The 18,735-nt window shown below is 44.2% G+C and overlaps 1 protein-coding gene across 1 annotated transcript in view; it reads right to left on the minus strand.

Moving 5' to 3' along the window:
• NUAK1 (NUAK family kinase 1) overlaps positions 1-18,735 on the minus strand; it is a 79,400-nt gene that overhangs the window by 20,108 nt on the left and 40,557 nt on the right. The window contains exon 3 of the mRNA XM_007537104.3: positions 2,241-2,392. Within this exon, the coding sequence (XP_007537166.1) occupies positions 2,241-2,392 (152 nt within the window). The remainder of the gene's footprint in view (positions 1-2,240; positions 2,393-18,735) is intronic.

Genomic DNA, 18,735 nt, shown 5'->3' on the forward strand with positions numbered 1-18,735 from the left:
TCAATGCATTACTGCATTCCTGGTTTTCTTCATAAGAGAAAGTGAGTCTTACAAAGTCCTATTCACACAAAATCTGAGTATTCACACACTGTAAACCATGAGAATATGGTCTGTGGTTCTTTATGGTGATGTCTGATCATAATGTACAAAATCCTCTGTGATCTGAATAAGTGCCTTTGAGTCAGCCAAGAGAAGCCAAATAATGTTCGCCTGGGTCAAGGGTTTTAGATTTGAATAATTTCTTAATAAAAATCTAATAATTGCCAGAGCTGTTCTCAGTTAAGCAGATTACTTAACAAACCAGCAGGACCCAGGATGCAACAACTTAGATGAAGAAACTGGCTCTACTTTGGCTGCCAGGGGCTTTAAGTCTGCTGTCTTCAGACCAAATAATTGTTGCAGGTCTCACAGTTTGGGGAATAAAGTTTGAATGGGATGGGGATCACAGCTACAGTGACTGGTGACAACAGTGATAAATGATTTGGAATTATCTGTGTACTTTCTTCTCTAGAGACCAAAGGCAGCTAACTCGCATATTGTATTGTATTGTATTGTATTGTATTGTATTGTATTGTATTGTATTGTATTGTATTGTATTGTATTGTATTGTATTGTATTGTATTGTATTGTATTATTAGTGATTTAGTAATGATTAACAAGATTGTAAGATAACAGGGATATAATTCCACATATTCCCACCACCAGATCAATGTGTCCCATCCCCTCCATTGGAAGCTTCCCTATTCTTTATCCTTCTGGGAGTATGGACCGAAGTTCTTCATGAGGTGCAGAAGGTAGAAGGTCTGGCTTCTGTAATTGCTTCTCTGTTGGACATGGACATTGGCAGGTTGATCCATACCCCCAGCCTTAAGCTGGTTGTTTTATGAGGTTACCCATTAGGCATGTTGCAATGAAAATACATGCATGATAAAATAACCATGTATGTAGGTCACATACATGTATATACCTATCTATGCAAGGTTCAGAGAAAGGGTAAGAACCTAGGACCTAGAATTCCACTTCTGGAATTTTTCTCAAGTAAAGTATTCAAATGACAGGAGAAGGCCAATAAAGAAGTTGATAACTATTTGTGATGACCATAAATCACAACCAGCTGAAATGTCCAACCACCACAATAGTCACAGAAGATTTTTAATAATAGAAAATGTTTTGATTAAAATACAAGGTTAAAAAAAAAAAAACACAGACTACATGCAGTATGGTACTCCAGGTTGGGTTCTGGGAGAGAGAAAGGTCACTGGTGGAGAAACTGGTGAAGCCAAAATGAAATCTGGAATTTCATTAATAGGGCGTATGAATGCTGGCCTCTCAGCATTGACAAATGTACTCCAACCAGGCTGATGAAATAGCTCACTGGACAGTGGGATACTTTGCCATATACATGACCCAGGTTTAAGCCTGAATCCTACCCCACTGAAGAAAGTATTGGTGCTGTGGTCTCTTTCACCCTCTCTCTCTGCCTCTCTGGAAAAAAAAAAATTATATTCTGGTTCATGTAAGATGTTAACATTAGGGTGTACATAGAGACACATAGGAAGTCTCTCATTACAGTCATGAGACAGCAGTTTTCAGACATTTTTTTAACATAAAAAAGTTTAGGGAGTTGGGCAGTAGTGCAGCAGGTTAAACACAGGTGGCACAAAGCACAAGGACCAGTGTAAGGATCCCAGTTTGTGCCCCCGGCTCCCCACCTGCAGGGGAGTCACTTCACAAGCAGTGAAGTAGGTCTGCAGGTGTCTATCTTTCTCTCCCACTCTGTCTTCTCCTCCTCTCTCCATTTCTCTCTGTCCTATCCAACAATGACAACATCAATAACAACAACAATAATAACTACAACAAGGGCAACAAAAGGGAATAAATAAATAAATAAATATTTAAAAAACAGAAATTAAAAAAAAAATTTAAAAGTTTAAGTGGGGGCCAGGAGATAGCACACAGGACTTAGACAGGACAGGTTCCAGGTTCAATCCCTGGCACCAACAATAGCCCAAGCTGAGCAGTACTCTGAAGAAAAAAGGAAGGAAGGAAGGGAGAAATGGAGGGAAAAAAGAAAAGTTTAAATGAAAATGAAATGAAATGTTAGGAAGATTGGAAGGGAACAAAGAATGCCGATGCAGCTGGTGATGTCCTGCTTTCTACACGTTCATGGCAATGAACGGATGCCATTGTAACCATGTGGAAAGAGCCCAGCGGGCCCTAGAAGCCACCTGTGGCCATACCTTGTGACAGTAGTGCACAGCAGAGACGATCTGCCGGAAGAAGTGTCTGGTCTCCCGCTCACTGAGTCTGCGCCGCTCACTGATGTAATCGTACAGCTCCCCTTTGCTGGCGTACTCCATGATGATCACAATCTTATCCTTGTTCTCAAACACTGTAGGGGGGAGAGCACACACAGACACCCTGTTTATCCAACCCGCTCACTCAGGCCAACAAGAGATGGTGGAGATGTCACTCGGCAGGGGACCGACAGAGCCCAGTCAAGATGCAAGTGTCACGAGGAGGACATGAGTCAGTTTTGCAGCCAGGGGGGACAATGACAGCACTGCTTTGTGTTGTGCTTTTGGGGAACCTGCCCCCTTCCTCAAAGAGACCCTCTCCTACTAGAATCACTCCCCTATAGACAAAAGAACAGGAAATAATGAACACAACCACCACTTACTAACCATTTGGTTTTAACTTACTATTATCTATGTATTTTTGAAGGGACAGAAAAATTGAGAGGGGATAGGAGATAGAGATATACCTGCAGACCTGCTTCAGCATTTTTGTTACACAGTTCTACGGAATGAACTCAGTACTTCACACAAGCACAACCCCACTGAATAATGACCCCAGCCCAACTTTCTATGCTTCTTTCTCTTTCTTTCTTTCTTTCTTCCTTTCTTCCTTTCCTTCCTTCCTTACCTTATTTTTTGAAAGAAAAAGAGGGAGAGATGGAGCTAGGGATATAGCATAATGGTTCTGCAAAAGACTTTCATGCCCGAGGCTCTGAGGCCCTAGGTTCAATCCCCAGCAACACTAGAAGCCAGAGCTGAGCAGTGCTCTGGTCTCTATTTTTCTAGCTGTTATCTCTCTCATTCAAAAATAAATAAAATATTTTTAAAAGAGGGAGACAAAGCAAGAGTGAGACGAGAGACATCACAGCACTACCCCACCATCCACGGAACTCCCTGGCACCATCCAGGATCAAATAGTTTTGGGGATAAGTGGTGCTAGGGCTTAAGCTCACATAAGGTGTGCACACTACCAGGTTAGCTACCTCCCAACTTCACCTTCAAACCATTTGATAAGGATCAGTCAGCAGGATCGACAAGCTACTTCAACCCCCAAATAGGTTGCTGATCAGTCAGTCGCCTCTTTGCTCAAAGTCATTCCACATTTATCCTCAAAATAAAACCCAAAGTTCAGGATGGGGCTCACCAGGCAGGTACTCAGTGATCTGGGGACATTTGACTATTACACATCTCAGGTGACACTCTGCTGGAATATAAGTAGCGATAGGTCTAGTCTATTCACTGAGTCTCCCCTGCTCTCTCAGAACACTGGTCAGCATATATGGTGGTGGTGGTAGTACATGTGTTTGGGGTGTGTCCAGTAAATCTATTAGGCTGTTGGAAAAACCATGACATATTTTTCTCTCTGTTCTTCTATACAAAAATGTGTCATGACTTTTCCAACAGCTTAGTATTACTGAGTAGACTCAAAAGCTTCCTAAGTACATCCTGGGCCATTACAGTAAAAAAATCACAGATTACTAAGCACTGCTAAAAGAGAGCCTGACACTCTTTAGCAGTGACTACTCAACTGGGGAGATGCCCATGGAGTGTTGGGGGAGACCAGGAAGGACAAGCTCTCAGGCCACTCTCAAGTTACCTGTTTCAGGATCTGGGTTTTCGTGTAAGATGTTTTGAGTGGTCTAGGGAGTCAGCCTCGTGATTATGGGCAAAGACTTTTTCATGTCTGAGACTCTAAGGTCCCAGGTTCAATCCCTGGCACCTCAAGAGAGCAGCAAAGAGAACTCCATGGGTAGTAGACTGGTGCTTTGCTGTACTGTTGATGGTCTGACTGGCTGGCTGGCAGCTCCCCTTCCTCTGAAGGACCATCCTCTAGGCTCAGACACTGAGAAGAAGGAGTTTTGGATCTGTTTCACAATTGCTGTGTGACTCCAAGGGAGCAGCTTTTCCTCTCTGGGCCTGTGTCAACTATAGAGTGTGGGTGAGATCTGTAAGCTGTTGGAGGAGTTACTGATGTTGAGCACAAGGTGTTGAGCACAAGGTTACTGATGCTTAGCACAAGGTCTATACCTTCCTACGATATACACTCATGATGCTGGCATTATTGTTGGCAGTGGTAGTATTGGACCCCAGAGCCTACCACTGAGGCAGGCAGGCAGACAGACACACACGCATGCAAGCACAGACAGCACACAGCTGCGCTGGAAGCTGCCCAGGCCCAACCCTCCCCCCTTCCTCCCACACCTTGTCACTGGCTGCTAGAATCTCAGGCCCCTCCATTTCCTCTGTGGCTCCTTCAAGTCCAGCCAAACCTCTCTGATAAAACCAAAGGGGGAGAAAGAGGGCAGGGAAGGGGGAAAGGAGAACTGCCAAATAAAGTTGGCTGCTCCGGCGCCTGCTGGCCTTGGGGTGCCCTGTCACTTTGGCTTCTGCCAGGGACTGACCACAGCCTGCTGCAAGCTGCTCATGAACAATGAACATGGGCTTCAAGAATGATCCAGGGACAGGCCCTAAAGAGAGCAAGTGGAGCTTTCTGAATTTATGAAAGATTGAAGGAACAATAGAGAGATAGCTCAGAGAGTAGAGTGCACTGTATGTGAGTGAGGCCCTAGGTTGGATTCCTGACATCTCACCACACCCTGGTCAGCACCAAAGCAACTTCATGAATGATGGAATGGTGCTTTGGTGTCTTTATCCTCCCCCTCTTATCTCCCTATCTCTGTCTCTGTTATTATATAAAATAAAAGCAAATCAAGCAGGGGTGGCTGCCTGGTGGTGCTGTGTATGTGTGGTCCTCACTTCATCACCTGGCACCACTTACAAAATAAAAACAAAATAAATTTGTTATAGGAAGTCTGCCGGTTATCCAGATGAGAGAACTGTCCAAGGGGCCAGACCTGGCTCCAGGACAGAAAAGTCTCCACGCCCAAAAGCACAGTCAAGGCCCCGGCTGTCACTCCAGGGCAGCTAAAGGCAAGCAGCATGTCTACCTTTGGAGCATAAGGGACTCATCAAGAAGGCTGCTTGGTGGGCTGGGGAGACAGCAAAATGGTTATGCAAACAGATTCTCAGGCCTGAGGCACTGAGGTCCCAGGTTCAGTCCCCCATACCACCACAAGTTAGAACTGAGCAGTGCTCTGGTAAAAAAGGAAAAAAAAAAAAAAAAAAAAAAACCCAGAAGTAAAAATTTTAGAAAGGAAATCTACTTCCTGGTGTATATGGAGCTTCTTGTGCCCTTTCTACTACCAGCAGCATTCCTGAAGACCTACTATGTGCAGGCACCGTGCCAACAAACACTGGCATGAATTCAGTCCTAGGAGTAACCTTCCACAGATTGGGAAACTTGGGAACTTGGCAGATGACTACCCACAAAGTCATTAAGAAGCATGTTTAATATCTGCATGGCTGCAGGCTACACTTTCCATGCCCTGAGCTCCATACCATTACACACCACAGTAGCCTCTCCAAGCCTCAGTTTCCCCACTCAGTCAATAATAATCCCCTGACACAGTGTGCTGCAGGGTCACACATCCTCAGCACAGTGCCTCGGCCAGTGCTCACTCAGTGGAAGTCACCTCAGAATTTGTCCATCACCCTCTTAGGAAGCCTGGTCAACACAAAACCCTGTGACTTTTTCCCTTCCCTGCCAGCATCCAATTGTTCTTTGAAATATGCTGTGGCTGCTGCAGAGTCACGGGACTTTCAAGCAAGAAGAAACTCTAGAGATGAACTCCTGTTTTGCCAGAAGCTCCAGGGTTGTGATGGCTGAAAGCAAAACCTTGGGAATTCACCTGAATTCCTGCACCACTGGCCCAAGTCCCCTAACCTAGAGATAGGTCCCACTTACTGGAGCAGTGAGGTGACAGCAACCTCTCTGCCATTCTTCTGGCAAAAAGGGCTGCCTCCCTTAGGCACTTTGACAGCAGGTTATTTATAAGCCCAGAAATCTTGTCTGTGTTTATGTTATTAGTCACTAAGCAAAAGCAAAAGCTTATTTTCCACCAGTTGGGAAGGGTTTCCTTTCTGAAAAGAAAAAGGAAAAAAAAAAAAAAGAAGAAGAAAGCCTGTCTTTTGGCCAGACAGCTTTGCCCAGAAGCCTGGTGGCTCCAGAATGGTCAGGAAAAATCTGGCCCTTGACATGCCAGGCCTACCAGGAAAGCTCCATCCCTGAATAGAAACTGAGTTCAGCCTGAGTCAGCCAGCAGGCAGGGCCAGGTCCATGTGCGGCAGAGCTGAGCTCCACTGGAGCCACACACATTCTAAAGTACTCACTGTGGGGACGTGGGGACAGCACCAGGGATATTAAAACGAGTCTTTACCAGGGTAAGAAAAGAAAGAAAGGCCGGGGAGATAGCTGGCTCAGAGGTAGAGCATGGCACGTGCACGCCTGAGGCCTGGGTTCAATTCCCTGTACTGCCAGAAGCCAGAGTTGAGTGGTTCTCTGGTCTCTCTCATAAATAAATAAAAGAAAGTAAACATGGGCCAGGCAGAAAAGGGAGTGTAAGAACAGAAATAGAAGCACCAAATGCAGACTCACCAGGAGTTGGCAGATGTCTGGGATCTGGGACAAGAGAAGAAAGAGGCAGTGCTTGGTGAAGCACAGGGAGCTTTGCAGGCTCCTAGGCCACTTCAAACAATGCCAAGGGTGAGAAAAGACAGATCAAAGGCCAAGGTAGCATCCAGGGCTCTGGACCTCTAGAACAATCCGTGGCTCACTTTGTCCCCAAGGTCTTCCTAGACACTTCTCTCTCCTTCCTCATCTCTAATAACAAGAGTTAACATTTACTGAACCATTGCTGTGTGTTACAAATTGTCACATTAGCTCCTACCAACCATATAAATGAATATTAATGTCCCTACTCTGTAAATATGGAGCCAGCTCTCAGGCAGGCAAACAACTCAGCCAGTACCCACAAGCTTCCCTGTGTCTTCTTTCTGTAACTAACCATCTCCCAGAGGACACATATAAGCCAATGTCACAAATGTGATCAACTAAAGGATTTATCTTCAGGAACACCAATTTTGAATTTTCTAAGAATGGAATCATACTATGCAAGTACATCCTTTGGGGTCTGGCTATTTGTCTCAACATTGTGCTTAGGAGAATAATCCATGTGATCACAGACTGCTCCCCCAGATGCTCTGGAGAACTCCACTGTGTGGATGTGCCATGGCTTAGCTGTCAGTCCATCCTGCAGTTGATTGGCAACTGCATTGTTTCTGTGTGAGAGTCATTATGAATAATGCTGTTGTGAAGAGTCTTGAGCATGTTCTCAATGTTCTTCTGTGTGTTTCGATGCTCTTCTATTGGGCAGAGAGCTAGTAAGAATTTGACCCCAAGTGTGTGTGGTCCCAAATGTGTATGTTCTTAACACAACTCTCCACCATCCTCCTCCATCGGGTTTACTCAATAAAGAAACTCAACTCCATCATTAAAAAGAACTAACATCCTAGGGCCAGAAAGATGGCTTAGCAGGTAGAGCACAAGCCTTGCATGCATAAGGTCCTGGGTTCAATCCTTGGTATCAAATATGAGAGTGGCGCTCAGGTCTCTCTGTGTGTCTGTGTATCTGTCTCTGTTTCTCTCTCTCTCCTCTCTCATTAAGTAATTTTAAAAAGAAAAAACCAATACCACTACCTTTTCTAAAAATGCTCTTTAGTCAGCCCATCTAAAGTATCTATCTGAGCATTTTGCTATGTGCAAAAGGGGCTATAAACACAATACAGTCTTTTTTCTTCAAGCAGTGTTGCAGTTGAGTACAACAGTTCTTACAAGATGAAATCAAGTAGGAGCTAGTGTAATATAGATGATAAGTACCTAGATGATCAGAGAGAAAGATCTGGTGAGGTCTTTGGAACAAACTAGAAAAGATTCCTAGAGAAGCAAACATGGAACTGAACCATCAAAAACAACTTAAGAGCTGATTTTTTTTTTTTACCATTGTTTGGGCATATCCAAAATATCCAAACTCTCATTTTTCTTCTACTGTTCACAGCAAGGCCTTCTTCCCAGACACGCTAACTTGAATTATTTCTCTTATTTTCTGTTTATTTTCCATTTCAAGGGAGAATGGAGAGGGGTTGCTATAGTAGCAGCTACTTCTCCAAGTTAACGCTGAATTTCATCAGATGTTCAGTTTGACAGTCCAGTTCTGCCTTCTGATTGTCTGGCTTCCACAGGCACACTAATTACTCAGCCCCTAACGATTCCCTCCTGCTGCCCTCGGGGTTAGTAACATAACTTAAGAAAATGTGTATTGTGAAAACAATGCTCTGGCCTGGGAGAAAGAAACCCTCATGAGTGAGGAGGTCTTGGGATTGGTAACCACCCAGTGAACATTTTGGAAGCAAGTGTGTGAGGCCATTTAGAAAGAAAATGCACTCTGGAAGGGAGTGGATGGAAATCAATATGCAGGGTGCTCTGTGGAAGACAGGTTGTTTAATATATATATATATATATATATATATATATATATGGAGGCTATGTTTCTGTTCAAGAGAGGAAGACTGGTATGTTGGCTTTATGCAGGAAGGACACAGGCCTGGGGTGGACCAGTCAGAATTCTCTTCATGCCTTTGCTGTCTTTGCTATCAACCCCATCTCCTAAATTATTAGTTCCAGGATGCTGCAGTTCATTGCTGGAAGAGCCTCCTCTCCCCTGTGGCAGCATTTTTACTACTTTCCTAAAAACCACTCCACTCCACATGGGTGCTCTCTTATTAAATGCCAGTAGGCTTTTTATAAAGAGTAATTGCTCACTTCAGAATGGAGGACTGGAGAGATAGTGTAGTGGTTATGCAAAAAAGATTTTCAGGGGCCAGGTGGTGTTGCACCTGGTTGAGCGCATTCGTTACAATGCTCAAGGACCCGGGTTCGAGCCCCAGTCCCCACCTTCAGGGGAAATGCTTTGCAAGTGGTGAAGCAGTATTGCAGGTGTCTCTCTGTCTCTCCCTCCCTATCATCCCCTTTCCTCTCGATTTCTGGCTGTCTCTATCCAGTAAATAAAATAAAGATAATAAAAAAATATTTTTTTTAAAGATTTTCATGCCTTGGTCACCATACGTCCCAGGTTCAATCCCTAGCACCACCAGAAGCCAAAACTTAGAAGTTCTTTGGTTAACATGAAAAAGAAAAGAAAGAAAAAATATATGAAACAAAGTCATCTTTCATTTGTAAGACTTTGCTGCCACCTGGAATGCAGGAATCAATCTTGAGGGATAGGTGGTAGGGCACCTGGTTGAGCACACAAGAGCCAGGATTCTTGTCTCTTGATCCCTGCCTTTAGGGGGCAGGGAAGATTCTCTCCAACTCTATCTCCTCCTCCCCTCTCAGTTTCTCTCTGTACTATCAAATGAAAGAAATAAAAAGGAGAGAAATGGCTACAAGGAGCAGTGGATTCATCATGCAGGCACCAAGTCCCAACAGTAACACTGCTGGCAATAATAAAAAAGATTCAGTCCTCAAGACCTTCCCTTCTGGAGCTCAGTTGCAAACAGTTTACACGTCTGCAGCTTCACAAACTGCAATTCTGAGCAGAAGGCCCAGCGTAGTGAAAGTGAGCAGCGTACTTAGCTGGGTGGGCAGTTCTCCCACAATGAAGGAGTCAGTCGGCCCTGAGGCAATGTGTTTCCTGGTTTGGACAATGCCAGGCTCTTTAATGCACTCATTGTCTTCTCTTAAACCCAAACCCCTTTCTGGCTAGTGTGCCCAAAGAGAACCACAGTCAACAAGGCCACCCACAACCACCAGTGGGTCTACAGAAGAAAGAACAAATGGTAAAAAAAAAAAAAAAAAAAAAAAAAAAGCTTGTGAGCCACCTTGGGAAGATGGACTACAGGAGGATCACCAAGAAGCATCTGTTCCTGCTAAGCTCCTCAGTGGATGGGAGAGGACCAACATTAAACCCTAGAAAACTTGGTCAGGACAAAGGGAGAAGTGGCCTGACAGAACCAATCCAGGACACTATGTTGGAATGGCCATGGGAATCCATCCACCTTCTAAAACCACCCCTGGGGTATTTGCATAGAGCAGACAGAATTCTCACTGAAGAGGCCTCTGAGATGCCAGAGGCCTTCCTAATACGCAAAGCAGATGGCCCAGGTAAGCAGAGAGCATCCCAGTGAGATTCAGAAGAATCTCTAGGAAAAACCAACAGGATTCCAGTTGAGCTTCCAAGGGCCAGGTGGTGGTGCACCTGGAGAGCACACACACTCAGTAGAGCACAAAGATCCAGGTTCAAGACCTGTCTACACTTGCAGGGGGCAGAAGTGAGGAAGTTTCGCAAATGTGGAACAATGTTACAGGTTAGACTGACTCTCTCTCTGTCTATCTATCTATCTCTCCCTCCTTCCCTGTCTCCTTTTCTATCTCTCTGTCTTTCACCCTCTGTCAAAAAAGGGGGGGAAAAACCAACAAAACATGGACACTGGGAAATTGTGCAGGCACTGAGCCCCAGAAATAACCCAGTGACAAAAAAAAAAATTTTTAAAAGAAAGGAAAGAGAAATGAGTTTCTAGTACAAGTGTATATTATTCAGGCACTAGGAAATACTGCATTCCAGGAAGCCCAGGAGGGTGAGGCAGGACAGCGCAGGAGCAACCTTCATGTTCAGTTATTTGATTTCTAATCTCCAGCCTGAGAGAAAAACCGCTTAGGTGTAATCAAAAGAAAACAATGAAAATAATACACTTGAAGCATCCAATAGCACAGCTATATACAAGATACTGGATACTGTACAGCAAACCATAACAAAAGGACTTTTCAAAGTTAACCCAATTACCAAATAATGTGATGATAACATTAACTATCGATTGTCTTTTTGAACCCTAAGACAGCAGGAACCTCACATCTCCACTATGGAGCCCCTACTTCCCCCAGTCCTGGAACCCTTGGATAGGGCCCACTTTCCCATATGTGTCTCCCAATCCATACCAAATAATATTGCATCCACCGATCACAACCTAACCAACGCAACGATTGCCACCTCAACATGCTTCACCTCAGACTGTGTCCAGAGACTTCACGTGTGGAATGACAACCCTTCAGCTTCATTACTCGGGTGAGACCTTTCCTTTTATAGTACACTCTAATTTCATCTCAGGTGGTTCACCTTCTAACAAAGTCCCATAACCTAGATATACACCAGTTTCTGTGAGAGAGAGCTTATGTTCACACATATCCATAAACTACTGTAAAATATATACCTGAAAGCAGAAGTACACTAGAGTTTGCAGTGAGTACCCCCCTAACACTTCCTCTCCACTATTCCAAGCTTGGGATCCATGATTGCTCAACAATTTGTTTGGCTTCGTATGTTAACTCTCTTTTCAATCACCAGGTTCCAGATGCCACCAGGATGCTGGCCAGGCTTCCCTGGATTGAAGACCCCACCAATATGTCCTGGAGCTCAGCTTCCCCAGAGACACACCTTACTAGGGAAAGAGAGAGGCAGACTGGGAGTATGGACCGACCAGTCAACGCCCCTGTTCAGCGGGGAAGCAATTACAGAAGCCAGACCTTCTACCTTCTGCAACCCTCAATGACCCTGGGTCCATGCTCCCAGAGGGCTAGAGAATGGGAAAGCTATCATGGGAGGGGGTGGGTTAAGGAGATTGGGTGGTGGGAATTGTGTGGAGTTGTACCCCTCCTACCTTATGATTTTGTTCGTTAATCCTTTCTTAAATAAAAAATTAAAAAAAAAAATAATAATACACTTGAGGGTCAAACAGCTAACTTAATAGGAAACTCATTAGAAATGTGGCTGGATAGACTCAGGGCCAAAGAATTGGCCTGTGTGCCTCCAGTGTTGTGTTATTAACAGAAGGTGGGGTGGGCATCCTGATCAGCTACTGGGTGTTGTTAAAAGGCTCAGCAATTTACCATGAGTTCAAAAGAGAAAACTGGAGCACAATGCAGCCAAGTTCAACAAGCTGTTTCAAGGGCCTCTGAACCCCTGATGAAGGCAGCAACCAAACAGCCAAGTGAGCAAACTCAAGCCAAATGGTGGCCCTCACTGTTTGCTGCTGATACTCCATCTTCCCTGACGGCAAAGGACCAGACAAGAGTCTCCAGCAGAGCCCATTTCCTCATGATTCGGGGAATAAGTCCATGTTTCTGCAGGTGGATTAAATCCAAATCCTGTGATCTGGGAGATGGTGCAGTAGATAAAGTACTGGACTCTCAAGCATAAGGTCCTGAGTTCAATTCCTGGCAGCACATGTACCCGAGTGATGTCTGGTTCTTTCTCTCTCTCCTCCTATCTTTCTCATGAATAAATATCATATTTTTAAAAATTTGAATTTGAACTTTAAATTCAAATCCCTGGGTTCACTGCCCACTCTCAGTAATACTTACAAGCTCTCCATGAGATTCCACCCGGCCTTCTTTGCCTGAGAAACCCTGATCTGGGAGATCTATTGTCAAGCTTCTCTGCTAGCATCTTCCAAGCGATAGTTTCTAATCCAGCCAGAGAAGACTTCTCAGGTCTCTAAACATCACCATCAAGAACAATCAATTCATTGAATAATTTCATTCATTATCCCACTTACTCCTCACAGTCTTATTTAGAAACTAGGTTGAGGGGGCTATGCAGTGGTGTACCCAGTAGGATGCATATGGTACCATGCACAAGAACTAGGGTTCAAGCTCCTGATCCTTCCTCACAAGGGTGAAGTATTACAGTGGTGGAGCAATGCTGTTTAAGTTCATGTGTTTCAGCTCTCTAGCTTCCTTATATGAGTAAAACTGTAGATTCTCAGAAGTCTTCTCCTAGGCAGTATATTTAATATAGATTTATTATATACTTATATAAAATACAATGTATTTAATATGTTATTAAGAGGGCACATCCTTAGCAGCTCTGGAAGTCACACACTTACCAATGAAGACACATTGGTCGGCCTATTTGTGTCTTGCTAGGTTAGAAAAATGTTTTGGGGGCCAGGTGGTGGCATACCCAGTTGCACAGATGTATTATAATGTGCAAGGACCGGGGCTCAAGTCCCTGGTGAAGCACTGCTGTAGGTGTCTTCTTTCTCCCTCTCTATCTTCCCTACTTCTCTCTCAATTTCTCTCTGTCTCTACCCAGTAAATAATAAATTAATTTTAAAAAGACTATTTCAAAGGAGATCACAGCTAACAAGCAACAAATGTACATCCCATTTTATCTCAGAAAGTCCGGACCACCCTTATCTATGATGGGAGGTGTGATGAAAAGGTGGACCGTCCTAACATGTCACCTTGCTAAGAGATAATAGAGAAATGCAATCTCCTAGGGCCAGGATGCAAGATTTCCAGAAACAAAATACCAGGGCATGAAAGCAAAAGCCCAGGCAGAATCTCCACAACTCCCCCCCACACCTTTTTGCTGCCACCAGATGGGGTGTGAAGGCAAGGCTCAGGGTGCAGAGAGGTGGTCAGACTGGGTCTGGGGCTTACAAAGGGGAAATGGGGGTGGGTGCAGGGGTGGAGGGATAATGTGCCTTTGATGTTTGAATTCCTGAAATCAGAAACTCAGGCCAAAGTTTTTTTGTTTTTTTTTTTTATCTCTTCCATCCTAAGGGACCAAGTTGAAAGCTCTGGCTGGCACTTCCTTTTCAGCTGCTCTTCCCAGACTGTCAGTGGCCTCCCTGCTGAGAGAGCAGGTGGCAGTGCTTTTGACTGGAAACAGGGGTCCATCCTGAGATGGTGCCAGAGATTTTGCTCTTCCTCACTTATTAGGTTACCTTTTGTTTCACACGCCCGCCAAAGTGTATTTCTTTCTTTTATTTACTTAGCATCAGAAGCCAGTTACAATGTGCATTGACAAATTTGAAGGTTAATCACCTTCACTCCTCAGGGTCAACAGGAGAGCAACCCCAGGGTTTGGTGAACCAGTTGAAAGGAATGTTCTTCGGGATTTGCTAGGAGGGAGCAATCATTCCTGGAAGCCACTAATTTTATGAGCCTGAGAGGATGGGGACAAAATTATAAATCACCTACATTTTCATGCTCTAGTGTTTAGAAAACACTTGACCTCTGAGTAGACTGGGTTTCTTCCTGAGATGCATGCAGAACTATTTCCTGTCATACCCACAGAGCTCTCCCATATATCTAAAGCAGCAAATTCTGAGAAGGTCGTGAATTCTGCCAGGAGTCTAGGACCATGTTTGTCCCCAACACTCCAGATGACCTGGTTAGGGTTAGAACTGGCTTCAGGATATTGTCAATTGGACTCAATGTGCAAATCTACCAGTCATGAGTTGATGTAATTTTGCAAAAATGTACTTAGCCTTTAAGTGGAATGTTCCTTCCCATGAATTAGTTAACAGTTTGAACTTCATGGCTATGAGGATTCAATGAGACATGCACACATCCATGCACGCATACTTCAAAAACTCAGCAACTCCTGGCTAGCATTAGTATTCATTATTTTATTTTATTTTTTACCAGAGCACTGCTCATCTCTGGCATACGGTGGTACCGGGGATTGAACCTATGACTTTGGAGCCTCAGGCATGAGACTCTCTTTGCATAATCATTATGCTGTCTCCTCATATTCACTCTTTTAAAAGTGTAGTTTTTTAAAATTTCCCTTCTCTCCTTAAAACTAGTGTTTTGCCCCTGTCCTTGGTATTAAATGCACAGTCCCTCCATTATCCACTATGGTCAAGAGCTGGCCCTCTGTAGCCCCAGTCACTCCTTCCAGCACAGGCTGCCTCCCGCCTCAGAGCATCTGCACAGGCTGTTCCTTCTGCCTAGAATGCCAAGGGCTTCAAGAGTCTTCCTTCTCCCCCACCCAGATCTCAGGTCAAAACCACTTATTTGTTCACTCATCTACTTGCTGAATGCCAGCCCGTCAAGACCAGAACTTGTCTTGTTCCCCCTTGTATTCCAGGACATGGCACAGTTACCTCTTTGTTTGTTTGTTTGTTTGTTTGTTTGTTTTTTTAATATTATTGTCTCTTAGAAATGGTACTGAATCACCTGTTAATGCAATCCAAAATGGTTCATGAAAGCCCAAAGCTCCCAGACAAGACAGGGTTTTTTAAGTCGTTGCCATTTCTGTTCTTGGTACAATTGCTGCTTCTGGTGGTATGTAATGGTGGTGGTGGTGGAGAGAGAGGGAGAGAGACAGAAGACACGCACACAGGTTAATGGGGAGGGTGGAGAAGGTCCTGAATCTGAGAGGTAAGTTGTAGAGCCAGCAAAACAAGAGTCTGGAGCTCTGTGTCAGGGGCACCAGCTAGCAGTGATGCCCAGTGCTATGAGCTGAAAACTGGGCCTTCTCACTTGAAATTCCTATGTTGAAATTCTAAATACAGCACCTCAGAATGTGACTGCAGTTGGAGCTAGGTTTTAGAGAAGTAATCAAGTTTAAAATGAGGTTTATTTTGTTTTGTTGCCACCAGAGTATTACTGCAGTTCAGTGCCTGCACTACTCCACCATTCACCAGTGGCCTTTTTCACTTTCTTTTTTGAGAGAGAGAGAAGCAGGGACCCTTACAGTGCTGTTCTACTACTCATTAAGCGTCCCCCCTGCAGGTGGGGGCCAGGCACTTGAATCCAGGTCCTCAAATATAGGAACACGTAAACTCTGCCAGGTGAGCCACCACCCAGTAGAAGATGTGATGACACAAGAAGAGATAGCCTTCCACAAGCCAAGGAAGGAAGCCTTAAGTCTAGAAAGCAAGTCCACATCCTAGACTGTAAGGATCTTGGAATCCAAGATAATATGAGACCAAAGACTCCTATAAGGACCCCAGCCCATGGTACTTGTTTATGGCAGCCCAGACTGACAGGCCCAGCAGATTATTAACCTTCTGGTGTCTTAAGAGTTTCCCAAACTGCAAAACTCCTGGTGTGCCCTCCTCATAGGCTTGTAGAAAAGGTCAAGTAGAAGTAGGCTTTTTTTTTTTTTTTTGGGGGGGGGGGCTTTGCATAATCTACAGAGTTCCACAGATAACATCAGCATGTCCAACTTCACTCTCAGACCAGAGTGCTGGGATGCTGGATAATGAAGCAGAATAAGTCCTGGGACCTGGGGCTAGAGGGGTAGGAGCTGGGGCAGTGCCCTGGCACCCTCCCACTCATCATTCCCTGTGGAGGAAGGGTGCTACCCTCCTCCACTGCGCTTCAGAGAATGTGGGAGAAACAGAACTTGCGTGGGAGAAGGGAAAGAGAACAGAATAGAAACCAGAGAGCTCTAAGAAATGAAAAGAAAAAGAGACCAAAAAAAAAAAGCCATAATTAAGTCCCTGAGAGTGTTTTTGGATATAATCAATACCTTTTCCTTGCATGGTAATCTGCCAAGTAGTAGGGCTGGTTTATGTTTGTTCATTTTGTTTTGTTTTAATCCCTTTGAGAGTCTGATGGAAGTTCTGAGCTCTGTCCCTAGAAAAATATAACGTAAATACTTAAAACATTAAGTATCAGCATAGCTCGATCCAGCAATGACAGAAGGGTTCTATATCTGCAAATGTTCAAAATGACAACAGCCAGTCATTGTGTCCTAGAACTGTGGCCAGTGCAATTGAGGAACTGAATTTTTGATCATTTCACTTAATTTCAAGTTAAATACCCATGCTTGTCCAGTGTATTTGATAATATTGATAATATTGTTAGGTGTTACTCCAGGCAATCATAAATCGTTTATGGTTCCCCCCTGAAATGCCCTTGTCAATGGATTCCACATTAAGAGCCAGTAATGATTATACTATCTTCATAATAATTATCTTTTGAGAGGATTACTAGCATATATGTCATATCATCTATCAAGAAGCCTATGTAAGAGGCAGACCAGTTATACTCCCTTTTATAAGTGCTACCACTAAGGCAGTAGAAGGGTCACCATCTTGCCCAAAATCTCACATATAGGCTATGACAGGGGACTAGGACTTAAACCCAAGACTGTCTGATATGAGAACACAAGCTCTTTTTTTGAGGTGTTTTTTATTGTTTTATCAAAGGATGGCTATACTCTGGTTTCTGGTGGTGCTGGGGATTGAACCTGGAACCTTGTATCTCAGACACAAAGGTCTTTCTGCATAACCATTATGCTATCTTCCCAGTCTCTGAGGTTTTCTGAATTGAAACCTAAGATCTTAGTTGAGGCCTTGATGGACACTAATCACTTAAAGTATTTTTTTCATGCTTGGGGTCATCATTAAACAAATAAGCAAAAGTTTCTCTTAAGATCTCCACCAAGGCTAGGACTAAGGCCAACTTGACCAGATAAGGGGCTATTCTTCCATGAAGGGTACTTTATGGGCTTTCCTTGGGTCAAGGGACAGATTCTTCTTCCCCATCAGCCTGGATGTTCCCCAATCCTGTGATGCTAGTGAAGACATCAAGCTTCTCCAGCCACAAACTACCTCCTCCCAAAAACAAAGCCTGGGTATCTGGAAGCTGAGAAGACACTCTCTGCAGTTCCTATGAAGAAATTCTAGCTCTAGATTGAGAAATCCCAAACACAGAGAGTTGAGCCCACACCTGTCAATACCACACAGCTCATCCTTCACGACTGTTTTCAGGTTCCTGTGGTAACTGAGACACATGGAATTTAACTGGATTTAATAGAGCTCACCCTCATTTTGCATTTTGTGTTTCTGCTCACTTCTACCTTCTAGAAACTTCTCTCAGGGTTTGGGTGGTAGCGCAGCAGGTTAAGCGCACATGGCGCAAAGCGCAAGGACTGGCTTAAGGATCCTGGTTCAAGCCCCCGGCTCCCCACCTGCAGTGGGGTGGCTTCACAAGTGGTGAAGCAGGTCTACAGGTGTCTTTCTCTCCCCCTCTCTGTCTTCCCGTCCTCTCTCCATTTCTGTCTGTCCTATCCAACAACAATGACATCAATAACAACAACAACAACAATAATAACCACAACAATGATAAAGCAACAAGGGAAACAAAAGGGGGAAAAAATAGCCTCCAGGAGCAGTGGATTCGTGAGTGGTGCAGGCACTGAGCCGCCCAGTGATAAGCCTGGAGGCAAAAAAGCAAAGACAAAAACAGAAACAAAAAACTTCTCTCATCTACCAGGCATACTGAGATTTGTTTTTATCAACCTGGAATTCTACATGCACCAATTCTTCCTCCAAAGAACTTCTTTGAGTTCTTCTGCATCTCCATGAGAACCTCTTTCTTTTTTCAGTAGCAACAGAGAAGGCAGAGGAGCAGATGAGAGAGGGAATGAATGAAAGAGATCACAGTTCTGAGGCTTCCTTCAGTGTGGCAGGGCTGAGCTCAAACCTGAGTCACACACATGGCAAAGCAGCACACTACCCAAGTAAGCTAGAAACTTCCAATCTCCAGGCCTCCATGATCGTAGGACAAGCTGCTTACATATCTATATAATGCTTTTTCTATCACACCTTCTACTGCTTGAGTGTGGGATCTATAGCATATTCCTCTTTAAATTTCTCACTGCAGTTAACAAGAAGCATATACTCAGTGGAACAGTGATTCCCAAACCTGCAAAATACCAACTGCTGGGCCCCCCTCTGA

This window comes from Erinaceus europaeus, chromosome 7 (assembly GCF_950295315.1).
Source record: "Erinaceus europaeus chromosome 7, mEriEur2.1, whole genome shotgun sequence".
NCBI classification, from domain to species: domain Eukaryota; kingdom Metazoa; phylum Chordata; class Mammalia; order Eulipotyphla; family Erinaceidae; genus Erinaceus; species Erinaceus europaeus.